At 41.4% G+C, this 24788-nt stretch overlaps 1 protein-coding gene across 1 annotated transcript; it reads left to right on the top strand.

Annotated features, from left to right (window-relative positions):
- Positions 1 to 478: 478 nt before the first annotated feature.
- top3a (DNA topoisomerase III alpha) lies at positions 479 to 24500 on the top strand. Its single transcript, XM_033645258.2, has 19 exons — positions 479 to 1006; positions 2789 to 2848; positions 2939 to 3012; positions 3149 to 3224; positions 3607 to 3715; positions 4107 to 4250; positions 4827 to 4997; positions 5105 to 5205; positions 7251 to 7325; positions 7511 to 7593; positions 7960 to 8170; positions 10006 to 10191; positions 10369 to 10498; positions 11701 to 11814; positions 11937 to 12102; positions 12281 to 12427; positions 13851 to 13973; positions 18779 to 19551; positions 22806 to 24500. The coding sequence occupies exons 1-19, from the start codon at positions 779 to 781 to the stop codon at positions 22967 to 22969; spliced, it is 3135 nt and encodes a 1044-aa protein (XP_033501149.1). The 5' UTR covers positions 479 to 778; the 3' UTR covers positions 22970 to 24500.
- Positions 24501 to 24788: the final 288 nt, after the last annotated feature.

The raw sequence follows: 24788 nt of genomic DNA, 5'->3' as shown, positions 1-24788 counted from the left end.
TACTGTTTTAAGGTCCATGTGTTAAATTTTTGTAAGTAGTACTGAATCATTTAGCCATATCTATTTATTTGGCTGAAAAGAAAACGTGTTGAGTCTAAAATGTAATGTATTAAATTATAAACAAAATGTGCACGATTTAAAATGTTGAATTTAAACTCACCCAAGGCTGCTAAAACTCCAAATTCCCTGGAAAAATACGGAGGATATAATGTCAGATGTTGAAATAGTAGAACACAAATTCTGATTTAGGGTGGATTTCCTGTTTAACGTTGATATAATATCACAAGGACATTTACTCAACAATTGTTATTATAAAAAACATAATATTCACACTTATACGCAGCGCATGTAAACGAAAGTCAATCTGAATGCACTTATTGTATTATTATTACAGTCCTATTTTATTCAGACGTTTTTGTTGGTTCCTGGATTTACGACAGTTTTACGACCTTGTTTACGGCAATATTTGACAGGCGAGCGCGTAATTTGTAAACAGAGCTAACAGCCTGACTCCCAGGGGTCGACGCAGCCTCTTTTAAAGTTTTCAGTCGGCAATTTTTGATGGACTTGGATTATTTTTGTCATCTTCTCTCTTTTTAATTCATCGGGAGCGCATATTGTAAAGCGGTGACCACTTTTTAAACACTTTGTCAAAGTTTTGTACATGGCTTCAGCTAGCTACGTTAGCTAACATGCTAACCCAGTGGGGAGACAGTACGTTAACGTTAGCGGTGAGGCTGCCTGGGGGACCGGCTGCTTCGTGTGAGAGCAACCAGGCATGCTAGTGCACCTCCTCGGGAGATCTTTGCTTCGATCGGGACTACAGCGGCTCGGGGTCCAGCGGAGGTGGTTTTGTGCTGCGCAGAGGGAGCGGTGTCCGGACACACCGCAGCAGGCAGACATGATCCGGGGCCGGGCTCAGATCAAACGGGTCCTCTGTGTGGCCGAGAAGAACGATGCGGCTAAAGGCATCTCAGAGATCATGTCCAGCGGCAGGTCCAGGAGGGTTAGTCACAATGACTCGGCATTAATTTTAATAATCGATCATTTAAGTCTTCTTTCAAGCAGCACAGCTAAACAGGGTTGGAAATTAGCACCAGCCAGCAGTCAAATGCTGATAAAATATGCAAGTGGCTGCTAGATGTGCCTCATTCACCTACCAAAACACACCCAAAGATAACTGATTGAGTCTATTAAATGGCTGCTAGATTTTGAAATCCACCAGCCACAGTGACAGGTAGACAAAAATGAATTTCCAACTCTGCTTTCTACTTTTATAAATTACATAAAACTTGAATATCTTTTGGCTTTAGGCTGTTGCTCAGACAAAACAAGCAATATGAGCATACCTGCCTGGGCTCTGGGAACTTGTAATGGTCATTTCTCACTATTGTCAGACTATAATGTTACAGAAATTGATCAATAAAAAGTAATCATTAATTCCAGCCCTTAGTCAGATGATGTTACTGTTCAGGGATCAGTTTGTTTCCTCATACTGAGTGAATTTTTCCAGGTTGTGGCAGACCTCACACTGGATTGCAGGATCACTTTTACTAATGATTTATTATAGTGAATCCATTATTTGGCATCCAGTTAGACACCAGGATTTCAGCCTAATATAACATTAATCTTATATAGAAACCACTGGTGTTCAAAGTCACATGCTCCCCAAACACCCTCAACCCAACTCAAGCGATTTCTCAATTAATCACCTGGTTAGATATTTTTAAAGCAATAATTCACTGGTTCTCGCCTCTTAAATGTGAACAATTGCTGGTTGTCTCAGTCTTCTATGAGGGTTTACTGAATATTGTTGGGTTGTTGACCGTTAGTTGGACATCATAACCGATTTTTTTCCCCCCAAGTGTTTTTATTAGGCTAAAGATGAAATCACACATATCATACCGCAGTTTCAATGTTCATTTAATTTTACAGGAAACAGTTTTGAAATGATAAGCGCTCATATGTAGGAGAACACAAACAAAAACACGTAAACAAGACAAAACGTAGGTGTATTAAATACTCATGTATGTATCAATAGATTTGCATTACTTTTTTTTTTTTTTAAACCTGTCTGCATTAGTCTTCGTAGCTTAGCGTCACAAAAGGGTGTAAGCTTTTTATGAAGATTGATGCACTGTTAATCTTGCAGTCAAGTATTTTATACCCATACTGTGCGTGGTTGTGACCAACACCCACCCTCCCTGGAGACTAGCCTATTAGCCTTTATTGGAAAAACTTCCTAATACGAGCCAGAGAGGGCCGTGATACACCATAGTGTGTCAAGGGGAAAGTAAGGGACAGACGGGGGATTGAGGGACAGGTGCTTAAGTCCTGAGTTATATAGCGACAGTGCAATAGATTGCATTACAACAGACAGCATGAAATGGAGACCCAAAGTCAGCTATTCACAACTTGCACCAAAACTGTAAACTTCATTGGGAATTTAATAATTATAAATTACTCGTAGCACCTTTTTCTGGATTATGTTTTGTTAAAAAAGAAAACTTTTCATATCTAGACATAATAGACAACATATACGCCAATACCAATATATCTGTGAGAGGCAAATATCGGCTGATAAAATCGGCTGATCGATATATCAGTCGGGCTCCAGTAATTATTGATTGGTATTATGATAAAGCAACTTTTTATTACTAAGTTAAGCAGTTTATGGGTGAATTAACAAAATGGGATTGTCTGTTTCTGGCTAGTCCAGTGACAAAGTAACTCATGACACTGAAACATCAAATTGCTCCAACACTGATTGTCTTCTTTTCCATTTCAGAGGGAGGGGATGTCGAAGTTTAATAAAATCTATGAGTATGAATATCATCTCTTTGGTCAGGTCAGTGGACACCGTGAAATAATTACACATGTACCTGTGTGTCTTTTTTTGTGTTTCACATTTTCTCATTATGTCTCCATCTCGCTCCAGAATGTGACGGTAACAATGACGTCAGTATCAGGTCATTTACTGGGTCTGGAGTTTAAAGCACCGTTCCAGAAATGGTAAGTTGAAATAGCTTTTTATATATATATATATATATATATATATATATATATATATATATATATATATATATATGTTCAGCATCACATTATGTGTCAGATCAGCTGATTGTATTTGTTCCTCTTCTCTCCAAAGGCACAGTTGTAACCCAGTGCTGTTATTTGATGCTGAGGTAGAGAAGTACTGTCCAGACAACATGATACAAATTAAGGTATGCTTATATGCTGCTGTCCTCCCAGGAGCCAGACTAATACACAAAAACAGATATTTTTTGTATTTAAATTAAGCTATGGCATCTGTCACTCGTGCTGGAGCCACATTATGTGTGTTACTGTGATGTTTGATTTGTGTTTGGACCAAGAATTACTCACAACTCTCCGCCAGTTTGTTTTTTGTGTTTTTGCTCTAATAACTTGCACAAGTTGGCAGCAGACGATGTACTTTTTCTGCCTTTTCCTCTCTCTCTTTATTTGGAGGTCACAGTTTTCATTGAGAAGAAATAGTGATGATTATGGATAGTAGATATACTAGATGTGACAGATTCTCTCACTCTTCTTTACTATGATTTCTTTTTGTCCCCTCTCTGTCTCCAGAGGACACTAGAGAAAGAGGCGAGACAGTGCCAGGCCTTAATCATCTGGACTGATTGTGACAGAGAGGGAGAAAACATCGGCTTTGAAATCATAGATGTCTGCAAAGCAGGTATGATGGTTATATGTGTGTGTTGTTTTTGTATTTGTTGTGTGACTGCAGGACAAGTGAGCATGTATATGAAAGCCTTTTTAACATTTTGGGAAAAATGTATAGGCCTGCTTCACAAAGTTAGATGAGAAGATTAATACCACTCTGATGTCTGTACAGTAAATACAAAGCTGGAGCCAGAATACAGTTAGCTTAGCTTAGCATAACATATAGACTGGAAGCAGAGGGAAACAGCTAGCCTACCTCTGTCCTAAAATCCACCCACTATTGCCACTTAATATTTTATGTCTCACTTGTTTAATCTGTTCAAAATGAGGACTAAAATTGGCGCGTTTTGTGTGTGTTTGTCCAAAAATGGCTCCTGATTATAGTGTGTGTGTGTTGTTTTTAGTGAAGCCCAATTTACAAGTCTTTCGGGCAAAGTTTTCTGAGATCACCCCCAACTCCATTCGGAGAGCTTGTGAGACTCTGACGGAGCCGGATGCTAACATCAGCGATGCTGTGGATGTCCGTCAGGAGCTGGACCTGCGGATAGGTAAGAAAGCACTCTTAAACCGTACTTAATGATACATAGTGACACACTAATGCGGGGGAATAGATTCTTTTAGTATTATTAAATGGCTCAACTGATGACAGCACAATCACAATTTGGTGACCTTGATTAAATGTCACTTCACCAATCATACAACACTTTAAAAACATATGAACAGAAGTCAGTTACATTCAAGCCCTCGACAAACAAGTTCATACAATGCTGATATAGCCTACTGCCGCCAGGGAAAGCTCTGTATTTTGAAGTGACTTTACCGAGCAGGCACACCAGCCAGAGCTACAGGGGGCGGGAATGGGGGAGAGAGCACAGTGACAGAGCAGCAGCTGTGGCGGAAAATCCTAAGAAACGTTCAAGAAAAAAATTCTGTAATTAACTCTTCAGTTAAAAAAAACTCAGAGAAAGGATTAAGTTAACAAAATGAAAGCGACTGACAGCAGGAAGCTCACATGCGTCAACAGAGTTTATGTAATTACTCTCACTGCCAGAAGGGGGAGACAAAAGTCCCACACTCAAGCTTTAATATGACCCCATCCTCTCTCCTGCACTCATCTCCTGCAGGTGCGTCATTCACTCGATTCCAGACGCTTCGCCTGCAGAAGATCTTTCCAGAGTCTCTGGCCAATCAGCTGATCTCGTACGGCAGCTGTCAGTTTCCCACTCTGGGCTTCGTGGTGGAGCGCTTCAAAGCCATCCAGGCATTCATACCTGAGACTTTCTACAAGATCAAAGGTACAAACTCATCTGTGCACAGACACGTAGATCAGTTGTGTTCAAGTTCTCAGCTGATACTCACTCCTCTTCATGCCTTCTGTTCTTTGTGTCTGTCTTTGTCTCAGTGCTGCACGAAGTGGAGGAGGACACTGTAGAGTTCAGTTGGAAAAGAAACCGTCTCTTCAACCACACAGCTTGCTTGGTGCTCTACCAGATCTGCATGGAGGTAAGTGCCTGTTTTATATCATGTTATTGATTTGTTTTGTTATGTCCGTTGTTACTAGTTTATGTTTGTGAATATAACGTTGACACCCTTATGCTTTTAGTCTTTGGGTTACTTGTTTAGTTTGGTCTCTTGAGTAATAACTCAGTTTCTTCAGTAAAATCTCTGTTAATTATTATGAAAAGTTGTGTTAACACACATTATTGAATAAACAAACAAAGAGAAGTGCAAGCAATTGTATCACATGTATCTTTACATATTCAAAATGTATTGATTTTTTTTTTATATTTTATGGGAAGATATGATCAAGTTATCATTTGTATAACAGTTGTGCATCCCGTGTAACTTTGAATTTGTAAAGAAAACTTTTTTTTGCATGCCTCCACGGTGAATGAAGAATCAAAATCACTCTATTCTCTATACAAAGTTGGACTTCATTGACAAAATAGTAATTTTACTTCACTGAACACAGGAGCTGCTGCCTCGATCAGTTAGTTTGTTTGTGTTATTGTGTGACTTTGGTGTTTTAAAGGGTTAGAGAACATTGATGAATATAACTAGGGTTGCCCCCTATTAGTTGACCAAACGGTCGTCAACCAGAAAGGTCATTGGTCGGCAAGATTTCATTGGTCATTTAGTCGCAGAAAAAAAACAAATGTGAAACTCTATTAGGAGCTGCACCTTGTCAAAATAATTTAAAACCTATATGACTTGACCATGTGTGAATGTAATTTGAAAGGACAGACACAGGAAGTGTCCACGCTCAGCAGTCAGACAGGAGTCAGGTTAATTTCCAGGGCTGGTACCTGCGGTTATTCCAGGCTAGTTAATAACATGTCGGGCAGGAAATCCAAAGTGTGGGATCATTTTGAGAAGGTGAAGGACGAACCCAAGGTGATATGTAAACTCATCTTCATTGGTCGACTACAAACATGACGTCTGAAACATGGAAGTAGCTACATGCCCATTAGCCCACAGCGTCATTAACAGGCGGCTCGCTCAGTGTCTGACGTGCACCTGTAGATAAAATATAGGCCTATATTAATGAAGGTTCATTGGTACGGTTTTGTATTTCTCTGTAATGTAGCACAGTGTTAACAATGTTACTGATACTATTCTTTCTCACACCTTCAACTCAAACCACTAAAATATATCAGTAAATAATTAAAGTAATGTCATAAACATGCAGGCGACTAGTTGACTAATGGCCCTAAATGACGACTATTGGAAGACTAAGAAAATTCTTAGTTGGGAGCAGCCCTAAATATAACAGCTTTAGTTCCCTGACAGTAAGGGCTGTCTGTTTGGGACGTACTGAGCATACAGCTGGATAAATGAGACTTGGATTACACTGCACAAGTTTTGTGACAGTTTGTAATTGGATGCTGTGATATAGTTTTGCTGTTGACACTTATAACTTCCCAAATTCAGTGTAACAAGGGGTGAATGACTGATTTAAAGGGTCATTTGCAGTGTGAAATGATCCCTTTAAACAGCTTTTGCAATGATGTTCCTGCATCCCAAAAATAGGTGTGAGGTCAGGGCGTCTAGTGGCCTAATGGGTCAGAGATACAACATGGCTTGCAACATCACCAGGGTTCAACATGTCAGCTCTCTTTCCTGTGTTTCCTGTCTGTATCCCAACTTGTTGCTGTCACACAGGCAAAATGCCAAAAAAAGATTTTTTTTTTTGCTGTTGCATAACAGATGCAAAATGTATTAATACTAAAACACAGCAGGAGCATGGCAACACATAAATTGCGTTTGAGTGATTCATGTAAAAGCTAAAATACGCTGATAGGTGATGTAACCTGCGTAGAAAGGCACCTGTGTGTGTTTGTTTATTTGTTTGTGTGTGTATGTGTGTCCACTCTGTGGTCTAAGTGCACACATGTGTAACCTCTCCTCGACCTTCAGTTATTACGTGATGAGGACACAACAGTAAATTTGAACGTGTTGTTGTCGACCTGCCGGGGAAAAAAAAGAAGTGTACTAAAAGCCACATGTAGAAATGTACACACAAGAATATCCTTTTCACTCATATCCAGGATCCCATAGCAACCGTCACCTCAGTAACCAGCAAACCCAAGAGCAAGTGGAGACCGCTGCCTTTGGACACTGTGGTAAGAATACAAAGTCAAACAGACGCACGCACACACACACACACACACACACACACACACACACACACACACTCAGCACTTCAGAGAGAGTCGTGTTTGTCCGCTTCAGTGTCCTTGTATTAATACCCCCTTGCTGCTTTGTCCCACTCTGTCTGAACCGTCTTCTACTTTTAAATGACCGACAGGAACTGGAGAAACTTGCATCTCGTAAGCTCAGAATAAACGCCAAAGAGACCATGAAAATTGCAGAAAAACTCTATACCCAAGGGTGAGTGCACGTTTGGTGATGTACATTCATACTGCAGTGTTTTTCTTGGTCCGGCCATATGCTGAATGCCCTGTTCAGTTTATCATCCAACAGTGTTTATTTGATATTTTATTTGAATGTGTTTCAGTCAGATATCTGGCTTGGAGCCACTTCATTGAAGGCTTTGTGATGTCAAATGTATTTATTGTTTACCAGGTCGGTAAAGCTCCTCAAAGTCGTGCCTATTTTTATACATGGAAAGACACCATCTGGCAGGGTGGTGTCTTTCTTTAATAGATGAGTTTACATGCAGTGTCACATTACCTGTTCCCTCCTGGTCTGTCTGTGTGACTGCATGTTTTTTTTTTTTTCTTTTCCCCTGCTCAGGTATATCAGCTACCCCCGCACAGAGACAAACATTTTCCCTGCAAACCTGGCTCTCAGCCCCCTGGTGGAGCAGCAGACACACAGCCCAGTGTGGGGGACGTTCGCTCAGAGGGTGCTCGACCAGCCTGGGGGTCCAAATCCAAGACAGGGCAAGAAATCTGACCAAGCCCATCCCCCGATACACCCCACCAAGTTCTCCAATGCGCTCCAGGTAAATCTGGAAAAACTGGAGCTCAGTTGTTCAGATGTTCCTTTTTTGTCACCATATTGGATATTAAGTAGTCAATACCAAAACAACTGAAATTCCATGATTCTGGATACCCGTTTCAATACTACAGAAAAAATAAATCTCATATACTTACACTTAAACTCCTTTATTAGGAACATTAAAGTTAAATTTGATTTAAATTTTATGATTAATTCCTGATGAGCTGCCTCGGACGCAAAGTACTACTCTGTGTGGGTTCATGAGATTTTGTTGGCATTAAAATATATAATAATATATAGCCTTACAGTAGATTAACATATGTCTCCTCCACTTGTGTAGTTGTTCAGCACTTGTACATATCAAGATGTGACTGTTTTGGCCCCCTTTAGCTCATCTGGTAGAGCAGGCGCCCCATGTCCAAATGCCTTGTTCTTGCTGCAATGGCTGCAGGTTCGATTCCAACCCATGGCTCTTTGCTGCATGTCGCCCTGACTAGCTATCCCCCTTTTTTGCTGACTGTTGTCCTATCAGTTAAAGGCAAAAAGGCCCTAAAAATATCTTCCAAAAAAATAAAAAATATTGATGTGACTGTTGGTCTTTGTGGGAGGCAGTTCCTCCACTGTGATTGGATGGCTGGGTAAAAAGCTACAATGATTAATCGATTAGTTGTCAACTTTTAATTAATGGCCAACTAATTTAATAATTTATTAACAGATCTGAATATTTTTAGAGACAAAAAAAGTCAAAACTCACTGATTCCAGCTTCTTAAATTATTCTTATATTATTTCCTCCTCTGTGACAGCATACTGATTATCTTCGGGTTGTGGAGGAAAAAAACACATTTGAAGATGTCATCCTGGGCTTTAGGAAACACCTATTAACATTTTTCACTATTTTCTGACATTTTATAGACCAAACAACCTACTGATTAATTGAGAAAATAATCCACACATCACATGGTGTCACATGGGGTGTCACATGATGGCACAGTGGTACAGTGGTTAACATTGTTGCCTCACAGATTTTGCATGTTCTCCCCATGTCAGCATGGGTTTCCTCCAGGTGCTCCAGCTTCCTCCCACAGTCCAAAGACATGCAGGTGAATTGGTGACTCTAATTTGCCCATAGGTGTGAACGTGAGTCTGAATGGTTGTCTGTCTCTATGTGTCAGCCCTGTGATAGCCTCTTACCCAGTGTCAGCTGGTATTGAAAATAATCAGCCATAGTAAAGTAGTGACAGTGGCGAGCGCAGCGTTTTACTCAAAAGTTGAACATTTAACTCGAAGCACCCCAGAATAAAACACCAAACATGCAGTGTTCAGTGCAGAATAGACGCTTAGTGCTTCGTCATGCTGCTAGTGTTTGTAGCATAGTGTAAATATGAAGCACTCCCATTGCAAACAATTAAAAACATACACTGACCTCAGGACTTTTCTTTTCGGTGAGTCAAGACGGAGCTGTGGCTGCAGCTGCACTTGTCGAAGTCTCCCATTTCTTGTTGATCTTCCGTGCTGGTAAACGCTTTTTCTTCCTTTGGCATTAAACTGCAGACTAGAGCACTTGTAGGCGTATATGCTGCCCCGTCATGTCCAAGAGAATTGCATCCCCAGTACCTTCAGTACTGGACAAAAACGAGCACCGTCACATTTTCACAATTTTGGCATCAACTTGGTACCGAGGTATAGACTTGTAGCACCCCTACAATAAACAATCCTCATAAAATACAGCCACCAGCGCCTGTGTCCAACCCCTCAACTGTTTCTTTTATGATCAACAATGTGATGGGAACAATTGGCCCAAAGATTTCACGGATTGCTTCTGTTTCTTCTTTGTCCAGGGCAATGAAGGACGTGTGTATGAGTTCATTGTGCGGCACTTCCTGGCGTGTGTATCCCAGGATGCCGTAGGGCAGGAGACTGTGGTGGACATAGACATCGCCAAGGAGAACTTCTCCACCTCGGGACTCATGATCATTGCAAGGAACTACTTGGATGTTTACCCGTATGACAGGTGGAGCACTAAGGTATGGTGTGTGTGTGTGTGTAAATAACAGACTATGAATGTCAGCTCAAATAATTGGTGGTCTCATCTTCTAAACTAAATAAACTCAGAGAACATTCAGAGCGTGTTGTTTGTGTTTCCAGTCGCCTGCTGTCTCTTGCTCCATTTCCAGTAAACATGCTTTGTATCTGTGTGGCAGGTGATTCCAGTGTATGAGCAAGGCTCCCAGTTCCAGCCCTCTGCTATTGAGATGGTGGATGGACAGACGAGTCCTCCGCAGCTGCTCACTGAAGCCGACCTCATATCACTGATGGAGAAGCACGGCATCGGTACAGTGTAGACACGCACATGAGTCTGCAGCCAAATACAACCAGAAGTAAAGAAAATTTACCTCAGTGAAAACAGTGTAGAAACGTCCCTATACCTTGATACATTTCTATCATCTCAGTGCATGTGGTCATCACTCAGCCGGTACACAGTTTTTTTGTGTGTGTGTGTCGGGTGTGTTTGGTGACCTGTTTACACTACATTTAGGTTTATAGTAGTTTTTCAGTTAGAGCACGTAAACACTTACCTTGAGCAAACTTAACGTAAGCAGCAACTTTTGTAAACCTTACATTAACGACTTTTCAAGTGATTTCACTGATGCAAACAAATTTCCGATGTAGGAATAAAATCATGACAGTTTTTTTGCCAGAGTTGCCAGAGTCATTTGGTGTAAGGTGGTCATAAAACTCAGCCTTTTTTTTCATGTTAATGTTCCGACAAAATCAAACATGTTTAAAATTATCCTAAGTTTTTAGTCTTGGCTCGTGCAAATACTGAAGTGCAATGACTTGAACATTGTCATCAACCTATAGCTGCTCTCTCAGCACCAAACAAGAAGCAGCAAACCAGGTAGACAGTAATCATGGAGGGGACTCCAGGGAGGCGCAAGAACATGAACAAGTCTTGGTTCTCTTTTACTGTGGAAAAGGAGGACAAACTGGTAGAGTTGTGGAGTGACAAAAAACAGTTTGCCGCTCATTCCCACGGTCTCCTCCAACTAAAATATTGCAGCTGTCCAACGCAGGCTGGTAGCAGGTTGAGGCGATAAATCCAAAATGTAAAGTTTGTTCACAAATACAGTTTATCTTTATGGATTATATTGATGCCAAATTGACAAGAATACTGTCGACATATGGTGACTTTTATCTTGTGAATCTAGAATCACGTGTTTTTGCAGACACTTAATCGTTAATATGTCATATTTTTTAAAGGCAGTTTTGCGTAATTTTTTCAACCAGGAGCAGGATGGAAAATAATCTCAAAAGAAATCTAGTTGGAGATCCCTAGTCTTTGCAGAACCGTAAAGTCTGTGACTAAAAACTCGCATTGTCTTTATATGTGAAAGGGTGTCAGACTTTAGTCTTTAAATGTTTTTCCAGTCCTCCAGTGTATGGCAGGCATTAGTGACCCTTTTGTAGAGTTAACATTGACCGGTTATTAGTACAGGTTTAACTGCTCTGTGTACAAACTGTGTGTATTATAGGCACAGATGCAACTCACGCAGACCACATTGAGACCATCAAGAGTCGCATGTACGTGGGCCTGACAGCTGACCAGAGGTTTCTGCCGGGAGAGCTCGGCATGGGACTGGTGGAAGGTATGTACACACACACACACACACAGTAGGTTTTAATACATAGTGATGTTGATAGGCTCCTTTATGTCATTGTCCCTGTCACTCAAATGTGTTTGTTATCAAATTTGTGTGTGTTTGTTTAGGCTACAACTCCATGGGCTACGAGATGTCCAAACCAAACCTGCGTGCTGAATTGGAGGCTGACCTCAAGCTGGTGTCAGAGGGCAGGAAGGACAAACGGAGCGTGCTGCAGAACCAAATCCAGAAATACAAAACCGTCTTCATTGAGTCCGTCAGGAAGGCAAAAAAGTTAGTAAAAGTTTACCTCAGCATAGAGTTGTATATTTCTGATGCACCATCTGCACCCAAGTGAACAGAACGGTGCCATATTTTACAATGATGGATTACTAACACCTGTCCTGTAGTCATTGCAGGATGTTGGCTGTTGTTACTCTGGTAAGAAGTAATTTTTCTGTCGTTGTCCCAGGTTGGATGAAGCCCTGTCGCCATATCTGGGTGCAGCTCATGAGATCACTGAAGCAGAGCAGCAGGACATGGAGATCCCGCTGCCTGTCAGGAAGTGCCCTCACTGTGGGCGGGACATGGTGCTGAAGAAGAAGAGGGAGGGAAACAGGTGAGACCAGACACAAGGCAAAGTTTAAAACTGTATCATCACAAGAAAACGAAGATGGTGCCCATAAATCATTCTGCATTTACTGAATGCTCACCTCTTCCCCCGTCTCAAAGGGTGGCATCGATGCTCTCATTCACTTCTCACACTTCTCATGCCAATGGTTCTGCATATTTTATCACATTAACTGCAGATCTTAGTTTGATTCTTTACTTTGGTAGCGTGTCATGATCTAATTTAGCAGAGACTTGAAATTTTGTTAATGACACACTAATGCAGTGTTATGTTGCTGCTACAACAACAGCGTTTTGACTTTAATCTATCAGATTCACGCTGTTATTCTTAGACATCCATGTTTGCTAAATGTAACAACACGGCTCAAAAGCTCACAACTTTTACAGGGTGTGCGTAAGTACCTTTAAAGTCTGAACAGGGAGTCTACAGCTATTGACAAGTTAAATTTATGGCATTTTATAACCTTTTCAATACAACCAAACTTGCTTTTGAATACACACCAAAACACATTGATGTCAGCTCAAAACGAACAGCTCTCTGCATCAATTTGTGATATATGTCTTTAATTATGACTAAATAACTGCTTTGCTACTTAATGTTTTTATTGGGGGGACAAATACACATGTTCTAAATACTGAGGGGAATGTGTCCCCCCCCCCGCATAGCGCCAACACTGCAATTTCTTGAAGTGGCATGACTTAAAAATATTGAAGACAATCTGAATTTAAGACAATTTAATATTTCTTATGTCCTTTTATCAGTAAATGTGTATTTAAGACATTTTAAGACTTTTTAAGGACCTGTGGCCACCCTGTTAAAATGACCCAAATTCAATTGTACAAATATGAGGCCTTAAATGTCATTAAGTAGTCTCAACTTTGAATTTGTGAGGTCTTAATTGCCACAAATATTTGATCTTATTTCATTTATCCATCTTTAATTTCTTTCAGTCGAAAGCTCCTCTGCGTCAAAGTCCACATTTCTGATGTTAGGAATCTTTAAACTTTTACTTTTTACTTGCACTTAATTGATAAAATCTTGATTAAGCTAATTCACTCTAATAAACATATTCCTACATAAAACTTATATCTGCAAGGGACTACATGAAGTTTTATACTTGCCTTCAATACTTGAATAAGAAAAAGATGATTTGTCAAGGAACAGTCTTAAATGTGATTAAAATGATCGTGAAAACTGCTGCGAAAAGAGTTCCTGTAAGCACATAATATAAGTTTCATAAAATACAAAGCTGATTAAATAGTCACTGTGATTGATTACATAAACCAAGCTTGTTTCAAGGCTTTGCAAGTTGATCGTCATACAAAAAATTACTTAAATAAATGAGAAGAAGATCACAGACAGTCATTATCCTCCTTTTTCTTCCTCTCTAACTCTTGCTATGGTCCTGCAGTAAGTACCTGTCCTGCACGGGCTACCCAGCCTGTAAGACAGCAGTGTGGTTCCCCGACATGGTGCTGGAGGTCAACAGAGATGACAGCATCTGTCCCACCTGTCAGCCGCGCCCTGTTCACATGTAAGTTTTCATTTTATACTGGACCGTGTTTAATTTCATTTCACAGAGCTGGGTCGCAGGAAACCATGCAAATAGTTTATGATCCTGATGAGTTCAGACTTTCAGAACTTCTTTAGTTCCCATCTTCCTACCTGCTTTGCGTATTATTTTGTGCTCAGATATTTTGCATATGAATTGTGAAACATTAGATGAGCAAATTTGGATGTTGCTCATTCAGTTCTACATATGTAGACTGTACGATATAATGTTTCAGATTTTGATATTATATAAAAGTAATTTGGATACTCACAGATTTTACATATGAAGTTCGATTTACTCATTGTCAGGAGTGCAACTCAGTCTGTGAAAACAGCTGTGTAATGTTTTGTGTGACGAAGGATGGAGCATTCTAAAGTTTGATAGAATAACCCTGATGATGTCACTATCATCAGCCTCAGCTATACTTTGTATTCAGTGCTAACTAGCAAGTGTTAGCATGCTAAACTAAGATGGTGAACATGGTAAACATTACACCTGCTTTACATCAGCACGTTAGCATAATGAGCATGTTTAATTAGTCCCTTAATCAATCATGGGGGGTAGCTGTGGCTTGGAAGATCAGTCTGCATGTGGAAGTATCCTTGAGCAAGATACTGAACCCCAAATTGCTCCCATGGCTGCTCCATCAGTGTGTGAGTGTGTGTTGAAACAACTCCCTAGCAGGTGGCACCTTGTATGGTAGCCTCGACCACCAGTGTGTGAATGTGACTCGTAGTGTAAAAAGCACTTTGAGTGGTCGGAAAACTAGAAGGGCTCTATAGTGCGGGTCCATCCAATTATAGGTGTGTTTTGGGCTGCACATAAATTCAACCAATCAGAGTGTTATCTCCTATTCCCTCTAAAAGCCAGGTGAGCCTGCACCTGATGCGCTGCTGTTTACATGGCAGATAATTGGAGAAGCGAGTGGTCTCCCGCTGAGAGTGATGCAGTAACGTCACTGTGGAAATTATCACCGGACATTTAAGCAGCAGAACTTAAAACTGTAGTTATAAACTTGACACAGGAAACAGAATTAAACTTTTAGCTTCTAAAACAATCAATGAAGGAACGCTTCTTGTCGTGCACACATGCACACAGTGTCAGCAGCTCTGCTCTGCTCTCTGCTACGTTCACATTTCAGAGAATGCAATTAATATTTTCCTTGTTAGTGATGTGTTGTTTCACTGACCTGCAACCCATCAGAACGTCCATGCAGTGTATGAGCATAGTGAACCCACGTATGTTGGTGCATCTTACTATCTGAATAATGCGTACTTTAAATAGCACGCCATTCTGCGCCACTCTGACTTCAGACCAGGTTTTGGATGGTTAATGGCACATCATTTTCTGCTGCCTCAAAAAAACAATGGACCAGACCACACCTCATTGTAAGACCTACATATCCATGGGCACACAGATGGGTGCTACTTGCACAATATGGGCACTGGCAGTGAAAGTAACAGCTGCATCGGTCTGAAACTAGCAATGATACTGTGCACCGCTTTGTGCTAGTTCTAAGATAGGGCCCGTGGTATATTTTATATATCTCTCACAAGTCTCACAACTTTATGTTCTTACTTGTTTGTTTTAACCTAGATTTAAAAGTCCAGCTGGGGGCGGCAGGGGCTGCATATGAGTTTCAGCCAGAACCCATACAGTATATGCATAACATCTGTTGCATTGCTCCTCTGTATGTAACAGTGTTTAACTATTTGGTCCCTGTTAAATATATAAAATGAAAATGCAATACTAAATTGCTGAAGAACCACTTTAAGTAAAAAGAGAAATGAAAGACAGAGTTTATTTATGAAAGTTTTAAAGCAGAAAACAACCAGAATATTTGAATATTATATTCCTATATAGTTGCCCCTCACTGGTTTCCCCTTTTCCATCGCTGGTCTTTAAATTCGGTTTCAACATTGCTGCTCTGCTGGTTTGGTTTTACTGCGGCACTCTGTTATAAATACTTTGTCTTAACTTCCTCTCAGCACAGTTCACACCCACAGCATCTACACGTATTGAACATTGAATTAAACACGCTATTTTACTTCCACTCCAAGGACCCTGTGCTGCCTTGAACACACAGCTTTCATTTCTCAGATTAATGAGAAGTGTACGTAGGCGCAGCTTGTTGTGCAAACACAACAAACACAGATGAGGCTCTCAGTGACTTCGGCAGTGCAGAAAACTTGTCAAATTTCTTGTTTACACAGTGGGCGTTAACCCTTTGAGCACGTGCCTCGGCTCAGTCCAAATATAGGGCACGCTCGCGAGCATCGAGCCAAAGTGCTCCACACCAGCATCTGTTTCCATAGCAACCAATCTGGTACAGAGCTCAAAGTTGAACTACAGCACTTACTCTAAAACAATATCACAGTTTTTTTCTTTTCTCCCAGCAGTGTCAGCGTGTTGGATAACTTCAGATGCTGTGAACACCAGACGTATGCAGTAATAAACTGTGAGCCCGTTTGTACCTGGTACTGATGCATCCTGGGTGATCTGATCACAGGTGCAGAGTTCTAAATACAAGAAGGGCACCAAGATACATTGTGATCTGATCACTCATACCCCTCGCCAGGGTGGTGTGGGGCACATCTGTCCTAATGCATCCCAGACAGGGGCTGCATCATCAATACAGGAAGTGGTGGTGGTTTTTGTGACACTGCACTAATGCTCTATCACTTTCCCATTTAACAAGTTGGTCGAAGTGTTGCGTCACTGTCCATTATTTCGCAGACATGTTGAATTCTGCTGATATCTCCACCTGTATTGACACAACCGCTAACATTACTAGCGGCTGTGTTAGCAAGCAGCCAGCTAGAGTATGGATGTGATAACTGAGCAGGGCCCTGTGACCTCCTAGCATACGAGACATAGGCAGTAACGAAGTCTGATCGAGCGGTCAGCTGGAGACGCATGGTAGACACAGGTGTGAACAGCGATGTGTCCCAGCTGTCCACTTGTGTTCGGATCACCGAAACACATTTTAATACCAGGTGTAAACGGGGTATATTTCTTAACGCGGCAGCCTCACCAGTCGCCAAAGCCACTTACTTTATTATTCAAATTATTGTTGCACACCCACCTGCTATCGCCTGATGATGATGACCCTCGGGGGATTTTGGGAGATCCACCCGAAGTGGATCTCCGGATATTGGAGCCAAGACTTCCTCTTCTGTGCTCGGGTCATTTTGGCTGATCTCTGTAAGCAGATATCTCACTGTGAACGCAGAATGCACTTCAGCCAACGTGCCTCTCCACACCAGTGTTGGGTGTAACGCATTACAAAGGAAGGTATTACTGTAATCTCATTACATTTGTTGGTATCGCAGTAATGTAAGCCTTACTGTTCTAAATTCAGTAATCATATTACGGTAACTAATCAAACAATTATTCCAGGGCTGGTCGGCCATCTTTGACCTTTCGTAGCCATACTGGGTAAACTTCCTTCATACATTTGTATTTTGAACAGAAATCTGATTGTAGCTACAGTCTGAGTTTTGTTGTCTGTTCCTAGTGCACGGACTGAGCTGGGAAAGAAAGCTTTTATCTGCTCTGCTCCTCTTACTTATAATAACCTTCAAAAAGAGTTGAAGCTACGTGAACTGGTCTCTGCCTGATGTTAAAGCTCTTATGAGTACAAGGATGAATGAGTTGATTGGGTCTTGTAATTAGTGCGTAGGCGATCTAATATTTCTACATGTTACTGTATGTCTTATGTTTCTTATTGTGTGGTTGTTTGGCTTTAACTTTTTGTGTGCTGCTGTCTTGGCCGTTGATCTCAACGGGACTTACCTGGTTAAATATAGGTTGAGTAAAATAGAATAAAATTAATTATAGTTTGATAGACTCCTCCTGATGAGGTGTAACCACTGCTTTAGTGATAAATGTCAAATAAGCTGGACTAATGCAAGCAACTCCAGTGAGTTTGTTTAAACTTGTAATCATCTGGTGCTGTCAGGAAGGCTGATGTCTTTTATATTGTTTTATATATTGATATAGTTTTATTTTGAGGCAGTTGCAGCCTGTTGCAGTGCTGTCTGGATTCTCCTGAGCCATGTTTTTTGCTGATGTGTGGGCAGAAGTAAGGTTTAATATTTATTATTGTTATCTTGTAATTACGTAACAATGCGTCTGAGGTAATGCTGCGGACTAACACAAAAGTAATGTAACAGGAAGTGTAAAAAATGACTCTCCACAGGGAGTTTTTAACTAATGTAATGCATTTCTTTCTTTTAAAGTAAGGAGTAATGTACAATACTTTTTTGAGTGACGACTCTAACACTGCTCCACACACACTCAGATGTGATTGATCAATATTACTCAGACTACAAATGGAAACCTGAACACTTCTGATACCACAATCCTGTACTGTTGCTTACAGACTCTGCATACATAAGCACATTTCTATTTATAGAGATGAAGTAATGATCGATTACTATCTTAAAACTGGTTACATTCTCCTCAAAACTCTCCACAGTCAGTGAGGTTTGAGGAACTTTTCATTGCTTTGACACCAGTTTCATCTTAAAATCTTTAAAATGTCTGTCCTCTCTCAAACTCAGCCACATCCAAACCTCTGCGTACTTTCATCCATATTTAAAGCTTACAAACTGTTTCAGTTAAATTTACATACAAATAACAAAGCCCTGTAATACCTGGTGGATTTGGACCAGCGCAGCACAGTTCTTTATTTTCTGTTGCTGTTGGCTCAGCTCCATCACACTGTGTGTATACTGAGTTTGACTTCTTAAACATTTGTCTCCTGTGTGTGTTGCATTCTTCAGGTTGAAGTTCAAGTTCCGCAGGGGCAGCATCCCTCCCATGATGCCTTTAGAGTTTGTTGGCTGCATCGGTGGATGTGATGAGACACTCAGAGAGGTGCTGGACCTGAAGTACCTCCGAGCAGGAGGAGGTGGGGGAGGCGGAGGAGGTGGGATGGGTGGAGGCGGAGGAGGAGGAGGAGGAGGAGGAGGAGGAAGAGGAGGAGGAGGAGGGGATCCTCATCCACCAGCTCCAAGGCCCCCCAGACCAGAGCCACCCAGAGCCCCACGTTCAAATCCTCGCCCTTCTCTTCCTCCTGTCCCCTCCTGGACTCCACAGCCTCGCCCTCCAGCAGGTGGTGGTGGATCCAGTGTAGACACCAACAGTGATGTCATTGTGTGTAATTGTGGTCAGGATGCGCTCCTCCTCACTGTGCGCAAAGATGGCCCCAACCAAGGTCGCCAGTTCTACAAGTGCAACGCTGGGAACTGCAACTTTTTTCTGTGGGCAGATCAGCCGAGTCAGCAGGGGGCGCCACAGAGTCGAGGGCCTCCGCTGCCTGCCCCATCGAGGCCCTCTCTGGGGGTCAGTAACCACCCTGGAGGAGGAAGGGGGCTGCAGGGTGGTGCAGGAGGACATGCGGGACAGATAATGTGTAACTGTAACGAGGCAGTGGTGACGCGCACGGTGCAGAAGGACGGTCCAAACAAGGGCCGGATGTTCCACGCATGTGGGAAACCAAGAGAACAGCAGTGTGGCTTCTTCCAATGGGCTGATGAGAACGCACCTCCACCAGGTGAGGCACACACACACACACACACACACACACACACACACACACACACGCACTCTACCCTTATTAAGCTGAGGCTCGAAATGACAATCCATTGAGCCTAAAGCCTGATTTATGAAGGGGCGCTCGCTCGACAGAAATTAAAGAGCTGTGCAGTGTTCTCAATTTATGCTTCAGCAAAAGGTTTCAGTCGTCTCCATGGTAACTAGACGCTATCCTCTAGCGGGCTTGGTTAGTTACATGTCAGCCGCATTGGTATATATCCATCCTTTCAACAGCTGTTTGTTTTGTATCTATATTTGTGCTTCTTTTGCATTTTGATATTGGAAGGATTTGATGGAGTCAGTGTGTTTGAGGAGGAGGAGATTTTAAAGTTGCTTCTACTGAGAAGACAACTGGGGCACAAGACAATGAGGTGGTCAGTGTGTCCATTGGGTAAATATGTGACCCAATCACACTGCTTAACTAAATATGACAGTGTCCACGACATTACAAAATTCATTAGTTGCGTGACATGAAAGGGAAGTGTTCCTATTATTTTTTGAGTCACTCTAATGCACCACCTGACCTGGCATCTCGGGAGCTTTAATTAAAGGCAGGTGTGCTGAAGTGAGTGGGGTTACAGTCTTTTGCTGCTGCGTATTTGGTTAGTCTTAGTGTTTTATTGTTTAATGATGTTGTTTAATACCCCATTGATTTGAACTTTGTTTTTATAAAGGCCGGTTTATTTGGGGAATGTTTATTTGGGGATTTTGTTTTCATTCTTTTGAACGTGACAGTCAAATCAGTCAGTTAGTGTCATCTTGCAACCCTCCACACATCCTGCAAATCAGTCAACTCTAAAACCAAGCAAAGCACCTGGAACATCAAACAGTGAGTGAAACTAAACCAAAGACAGCGAGCAGCTATTTTCAAACTTATTTGCAAGCTGCAATACAAAGTGTCGAGCAACACTTTTTGCTATCGAAAATACGTCATTTCTTTTGAGAAAAACTCATCAGAAGTGTCAAGTACTCTGATATAAATCAGGTTTAAGGATGGCAATGTCCGTCAGGCGGTCCACCACTTTAGTCCAGACTAAAACATCTCTATTTGATAGAGATCTGTCAGATAGATTGCCATGAGTTTTGGTACAGACATCCATTCCCCACTAAGGATGAAATGAAATAACTCTGGTGATCCCCTAACTCTCATCTAGAGCTATCATCAGATTTTTCCAAACTTTTTTTTTTTTTTTGGTTTATAACTAAATTCCTGCTAGGGATGGGTCATGATTTCACTTTTTCCGCATTATTTTATAGTCATTAAATTATTTTAAAAAGTCAAGATGGCGCCTGGTAGTAACACGAAACAAACAGGAATTCTTCCAAGAATGGCTGAAAAACTCTCTGTGAATATCAGCTAGTATTTTTGCTTAAAATGCACATTCCTAATTCCTGCAAAACTAAAGAAATTTCAAACAGCTGTACTTTGTGTTCAGCGCTTGCCTTCACATCGTATCAGCTATACCTCAGTATGTTAGCACTGTCAGTGTGAACATGTTAGCATGCTGACGTTAGCATTTATACTTTTTTTGCTTTGACCTACTATAAAATAACCGTTGATTGCACAGTGTAACGGCTATAGAATAATAACACCATCAGCGCAGGGTTTACACTAGACTTTTATTTTGACGGCAGTTGTGGCTGCTAATATTCCATAACTCTGGCCATATAGAACAACTACTGCACATATGTTTTACATTGTAATACAACAGCCTTCATTTAAATGGTAATACAACACTTCAAATTAAATAACTTGAAAATAAGCTAGGCTAAATAAAGAAGTGGCTTATTGAACAGAGTGACTCATCGCATGTTTAGTGGCAGAGGCAAAGAGGAAAATGACTCACTGTGCCAAGCGTCACATCTCCACTCTGCTCTATGAGGAGACCCATGGTGTGTTTAAGGTCTTCCATGACACCGCCACCTAACTATTTCAGCATGCCAGGAGAAAACGGAGACTGGCATGAATGTGGCATGTGCTCTGAAGAGGCAGGGACACACTCTGTACAGCTTTGTTGGATAATTAGATCTGTGCGCAACTTAAATCCTAAAAACTAGTCTGCATAGTATACGTTTATATTTAAGTTGTCTTGCAACATATTTTATAGGTCACAAAATATTAGGCTATTTAATATGCTATTAAGGAATTTATTTATTTATTTGGCATGTTTCCCACTGAGATAACTCCACGTGATACCGGCGAAAAAGTCTGCACATGCCAGCTAATGTAAACCCAGCATCAGTGTTTAGACTGTTTCCCTATAAGCCTCGCTTTCACTGTGCAATTCTGTTTGCCACTGGGTACAACCCGGGAAAATGAAGGCTCGTATTTCAGCACAAAAGAAGTGCGGCACCCAAAATAGGAAGAGGATACAGTCGTGCTTTTTTTTCCCCCATGAGTTTCTGGTAGCTATCCCTAGTTACCTAATGGTATCAATAGAGGTGCCGAAATTCTTTGCAGTTTCTGTCCCCAGGAGCAGAAGTGGAGAACAGTGGAACAACCGTCTTTAGTTTCTGTCAGCGACGGGGGTCTCGTTCTGAATGTATTACAGATGGATCACTGAAAACCTTTGTTGCGTAAAGTTAAATATTTGTCTTTCAAAGCAAACAATTAGAGTTGTGGTACTTTACTTTTACCTGCTGACCAAGTGGGGACTTTTGGGAAAATCCATCTGTAAGTGTGTTTTGGTTTCAGTCTGTGGTACTCATACCATTACACTTAGTCACTTTACTTTCTCTTTCTCTTGCATCACGAGCAGACTCTGTGTCATATCGAAGGGGAAAAACATCCGTTAATACATTCACATATACAGTACATCACAGAGAGATATTTGCAGTGCATTGCATTTGATTCCTCACAGTTAAACGTCTCACTGCATTAATCTGGCTGTCAAATAATTTACACCACAAGCCTGGAGTCTTTGTGAAACACACTGTGTTTATTTAAAACATCTTCATACGAGCAAAACAGAGAAGATGTACACTGAGATCAAACACCACAAAGAAAGCGAGAGAGATCAGCCTCACCTTAATCTGAACTCACTGATAAAGAAAAGCTGTCACGACTCACAAACACTTCCACTGAGACCTTGAGGCATCCACTTACCAGGCTGACACGGCGCTGTCAGTCCCAGTGTACACAGAGAAATCTGCTGCTGCTTTTCCTGCAGTGACCTGTAACCGCTTCATGTTGTGTTTGACCTGTGTTTTCAGTGTCAGGTGGGTTTGGTGGTGGATTTAACGGTGGTGGAGATGGAGGGAGGAGGGGAAAGAAGATCCTGCGAGATGCTAACAGACCTCCAGCTGCTAAGAAAGCTCGTACCTGTGGCATCTGCCACGTGGCGGGACACACCCGAGTCACCTGTCCCCAGCGGTGACCGCTGCTCTAAGACAATGTGAAGCTTATGAAGTCTGACTTCAAAGTGTGAAGTCAGATTTAATTTTTCAAACATGAAGCAACTCGGACTGTAAGTACCTCTTCGCAGGGGGTGGATCTCTTCTTCTGGTATTATCGGAATATAACCGAGAACTTGTCCTTCCTGTAAAGTCACATTTTGATGACAGTTCCAAGGGGTAAAACCAACTTCGATCACAAGACCAAAGTCATGTAAATGACTAAGGAAGCCAGATGTTATATTTCCCAGACACAGCTGTGCTGCACAATGATACCTCTGTTATAAAAAGGGGGCGTGTCCAAGACAATTTGTGACTAAGATCAATAGAAATGAGGTCTCTTCTGATCTGCAGTGTGCTTCTTCAAGATGAATGCCTGTTTTCTGGCCCCTGGGAGGAAAAGTAGGAGTCATTTTGGGGTCAGTGTATTTACCAAAATGTGAAACTTTTCCATTAAAAGGGACAGTTCACCCCAAATTCAAAAATACGCATTTTTCCTCTTAACATGTAGTTCTATTTATCAGTCTAGATTGTCTCTTTCCAGAAATCATGACCTGGTCACTCAAGATAATCCACAGACCTTGTTGTGAGCAGTATCATGTGGGAACTATTTCCTTTCTCCTAAACTTCACCCACCAACCTCACTGCACATAAAGCGTGTATCTTCTCATGGAGGAGAGGCTCGTGCTTGTGACAGCGTGAGATGTAAACATTGATGGCATCCTTCTTGGCTGAGCTGTCACGTTAGCTAGCTCAGTGGTGCTAGGTGAGCTAGCAGTGTATGCCCGCTTCCTTCTGCATGGTGATACAGTTAGTGGGTGTAATCGTTAGAAAGAGAGTAGGTCCTTCATGAAACTGCTCACAACACGGTCTGTGGATGATCTTGAGTAAAGCCCCGATCACACAAAAGGTGTTTTAGCAGCTGGAGTCGAATTTTGTTGTTGTTTTTAATGAGAATAAAGTTTTTTGCTTGTGGTTTTTGCGTTGTGGAGGACCTGGCGTTTCTGCGCTCTAGGCACTTGGTGTTGTTGGTGGAGCACTCTGAACTCCTTGAGTTGAAAAAATTTCACCACAGAGTGGATAAGCACCCCGCGTCATCTCTTTTTCCCCATTGTCCAATCGGATTATTTCATAGTCGGGCCTTCTGTGGTGGTCACGACAAAAAGTTTACAGTTCTGTATTTTTGATTTTGGGGTGAACTGTCCCTTTAAAGCAGCATTCATTAACAGATGTGTGCTCTGCGCTTTTACTTTCTGAACTCTTGCTGCCAGATGACAAGAGGAGTACATGGAGAAGGTTAACCAGTTTTAAAACATGTAGGTGTTTGTAACCACAGTAACCTGAAGGTGCTTGACAGTTAATGGAAAATTCACTTATCTGGTCCCGGAACAAATTGACGCCCTGTTTATTTATCTGTATTCACAATACTGACTGCTTGCCTCAGATCAGCCCTGCTGTCTTTAATGACTCAATGTGTATTTTAAATAAAAAGCTATTTGCACAGTTTCTTAATAATTAAAGGTGTGATTTTGTTTTTTTATCATTTACACCACCACTTAACATCTTCAGCAGCACCCAGGTTATTTACATTTCCTGATTCGTCAAGGTCTCCTCTCTTGATAGTGTGTGGAGTTGTAAGTATCAAAGATTTCTGTATTAATATTGATGAATGCTAATCATCATGAAAGTGCTGTAACCTTCAATGGTAATTTATATCTTTACAGTCATAACAGAGGTTGATGTTATGAGCTTTGGTTCCACAGATTTAGATTTTAACTCGAGTCTTCAACTTTGAGCCAGCTA

The sequence above is a fragment of the Epinephelus lanceolatus genome, chromosome 18, assembly GCF_041903045.1.
Source record: "Epinephelus lanceolatus isolate andai-2023 chromosome 18, ASM4190304v1, whole genome shotgun sequence".
NCBI lineage: Eukaryota > Metazoa > Chordata > Actinopteri > Perciformes > Serranidae > Epinephelus > Epinephelus lanceolatus.
This window is presented reverse-complemented; position numbering and strand designations above follow the sequence as displayed.

Bases quoted from the DNA above. Each gene is read 5' to 3' on its own strand.
- top3a (XM_033645258.2), top strand. From the start codon at position 779: ATGCTAGTGCACCTCCTCGGGAGATCTTTGCTTCGATCGGGACTACAG. The intron at 10,192-10,368 runs GTATGGTGTGTG...TCTGTGTGGCAG, and splicing joins ATGACAGGTGGAGCACTAAG to GTGATTCCAGTGTATGAGCA. The intron at 12,103-12,280 runs GTTAGTAAAAGT...TCGTTGTCCCAG, and splicing joins TCCGTCAGGAAGGCAAAAAA to GTTGGATGAAGCCCTGTCGC.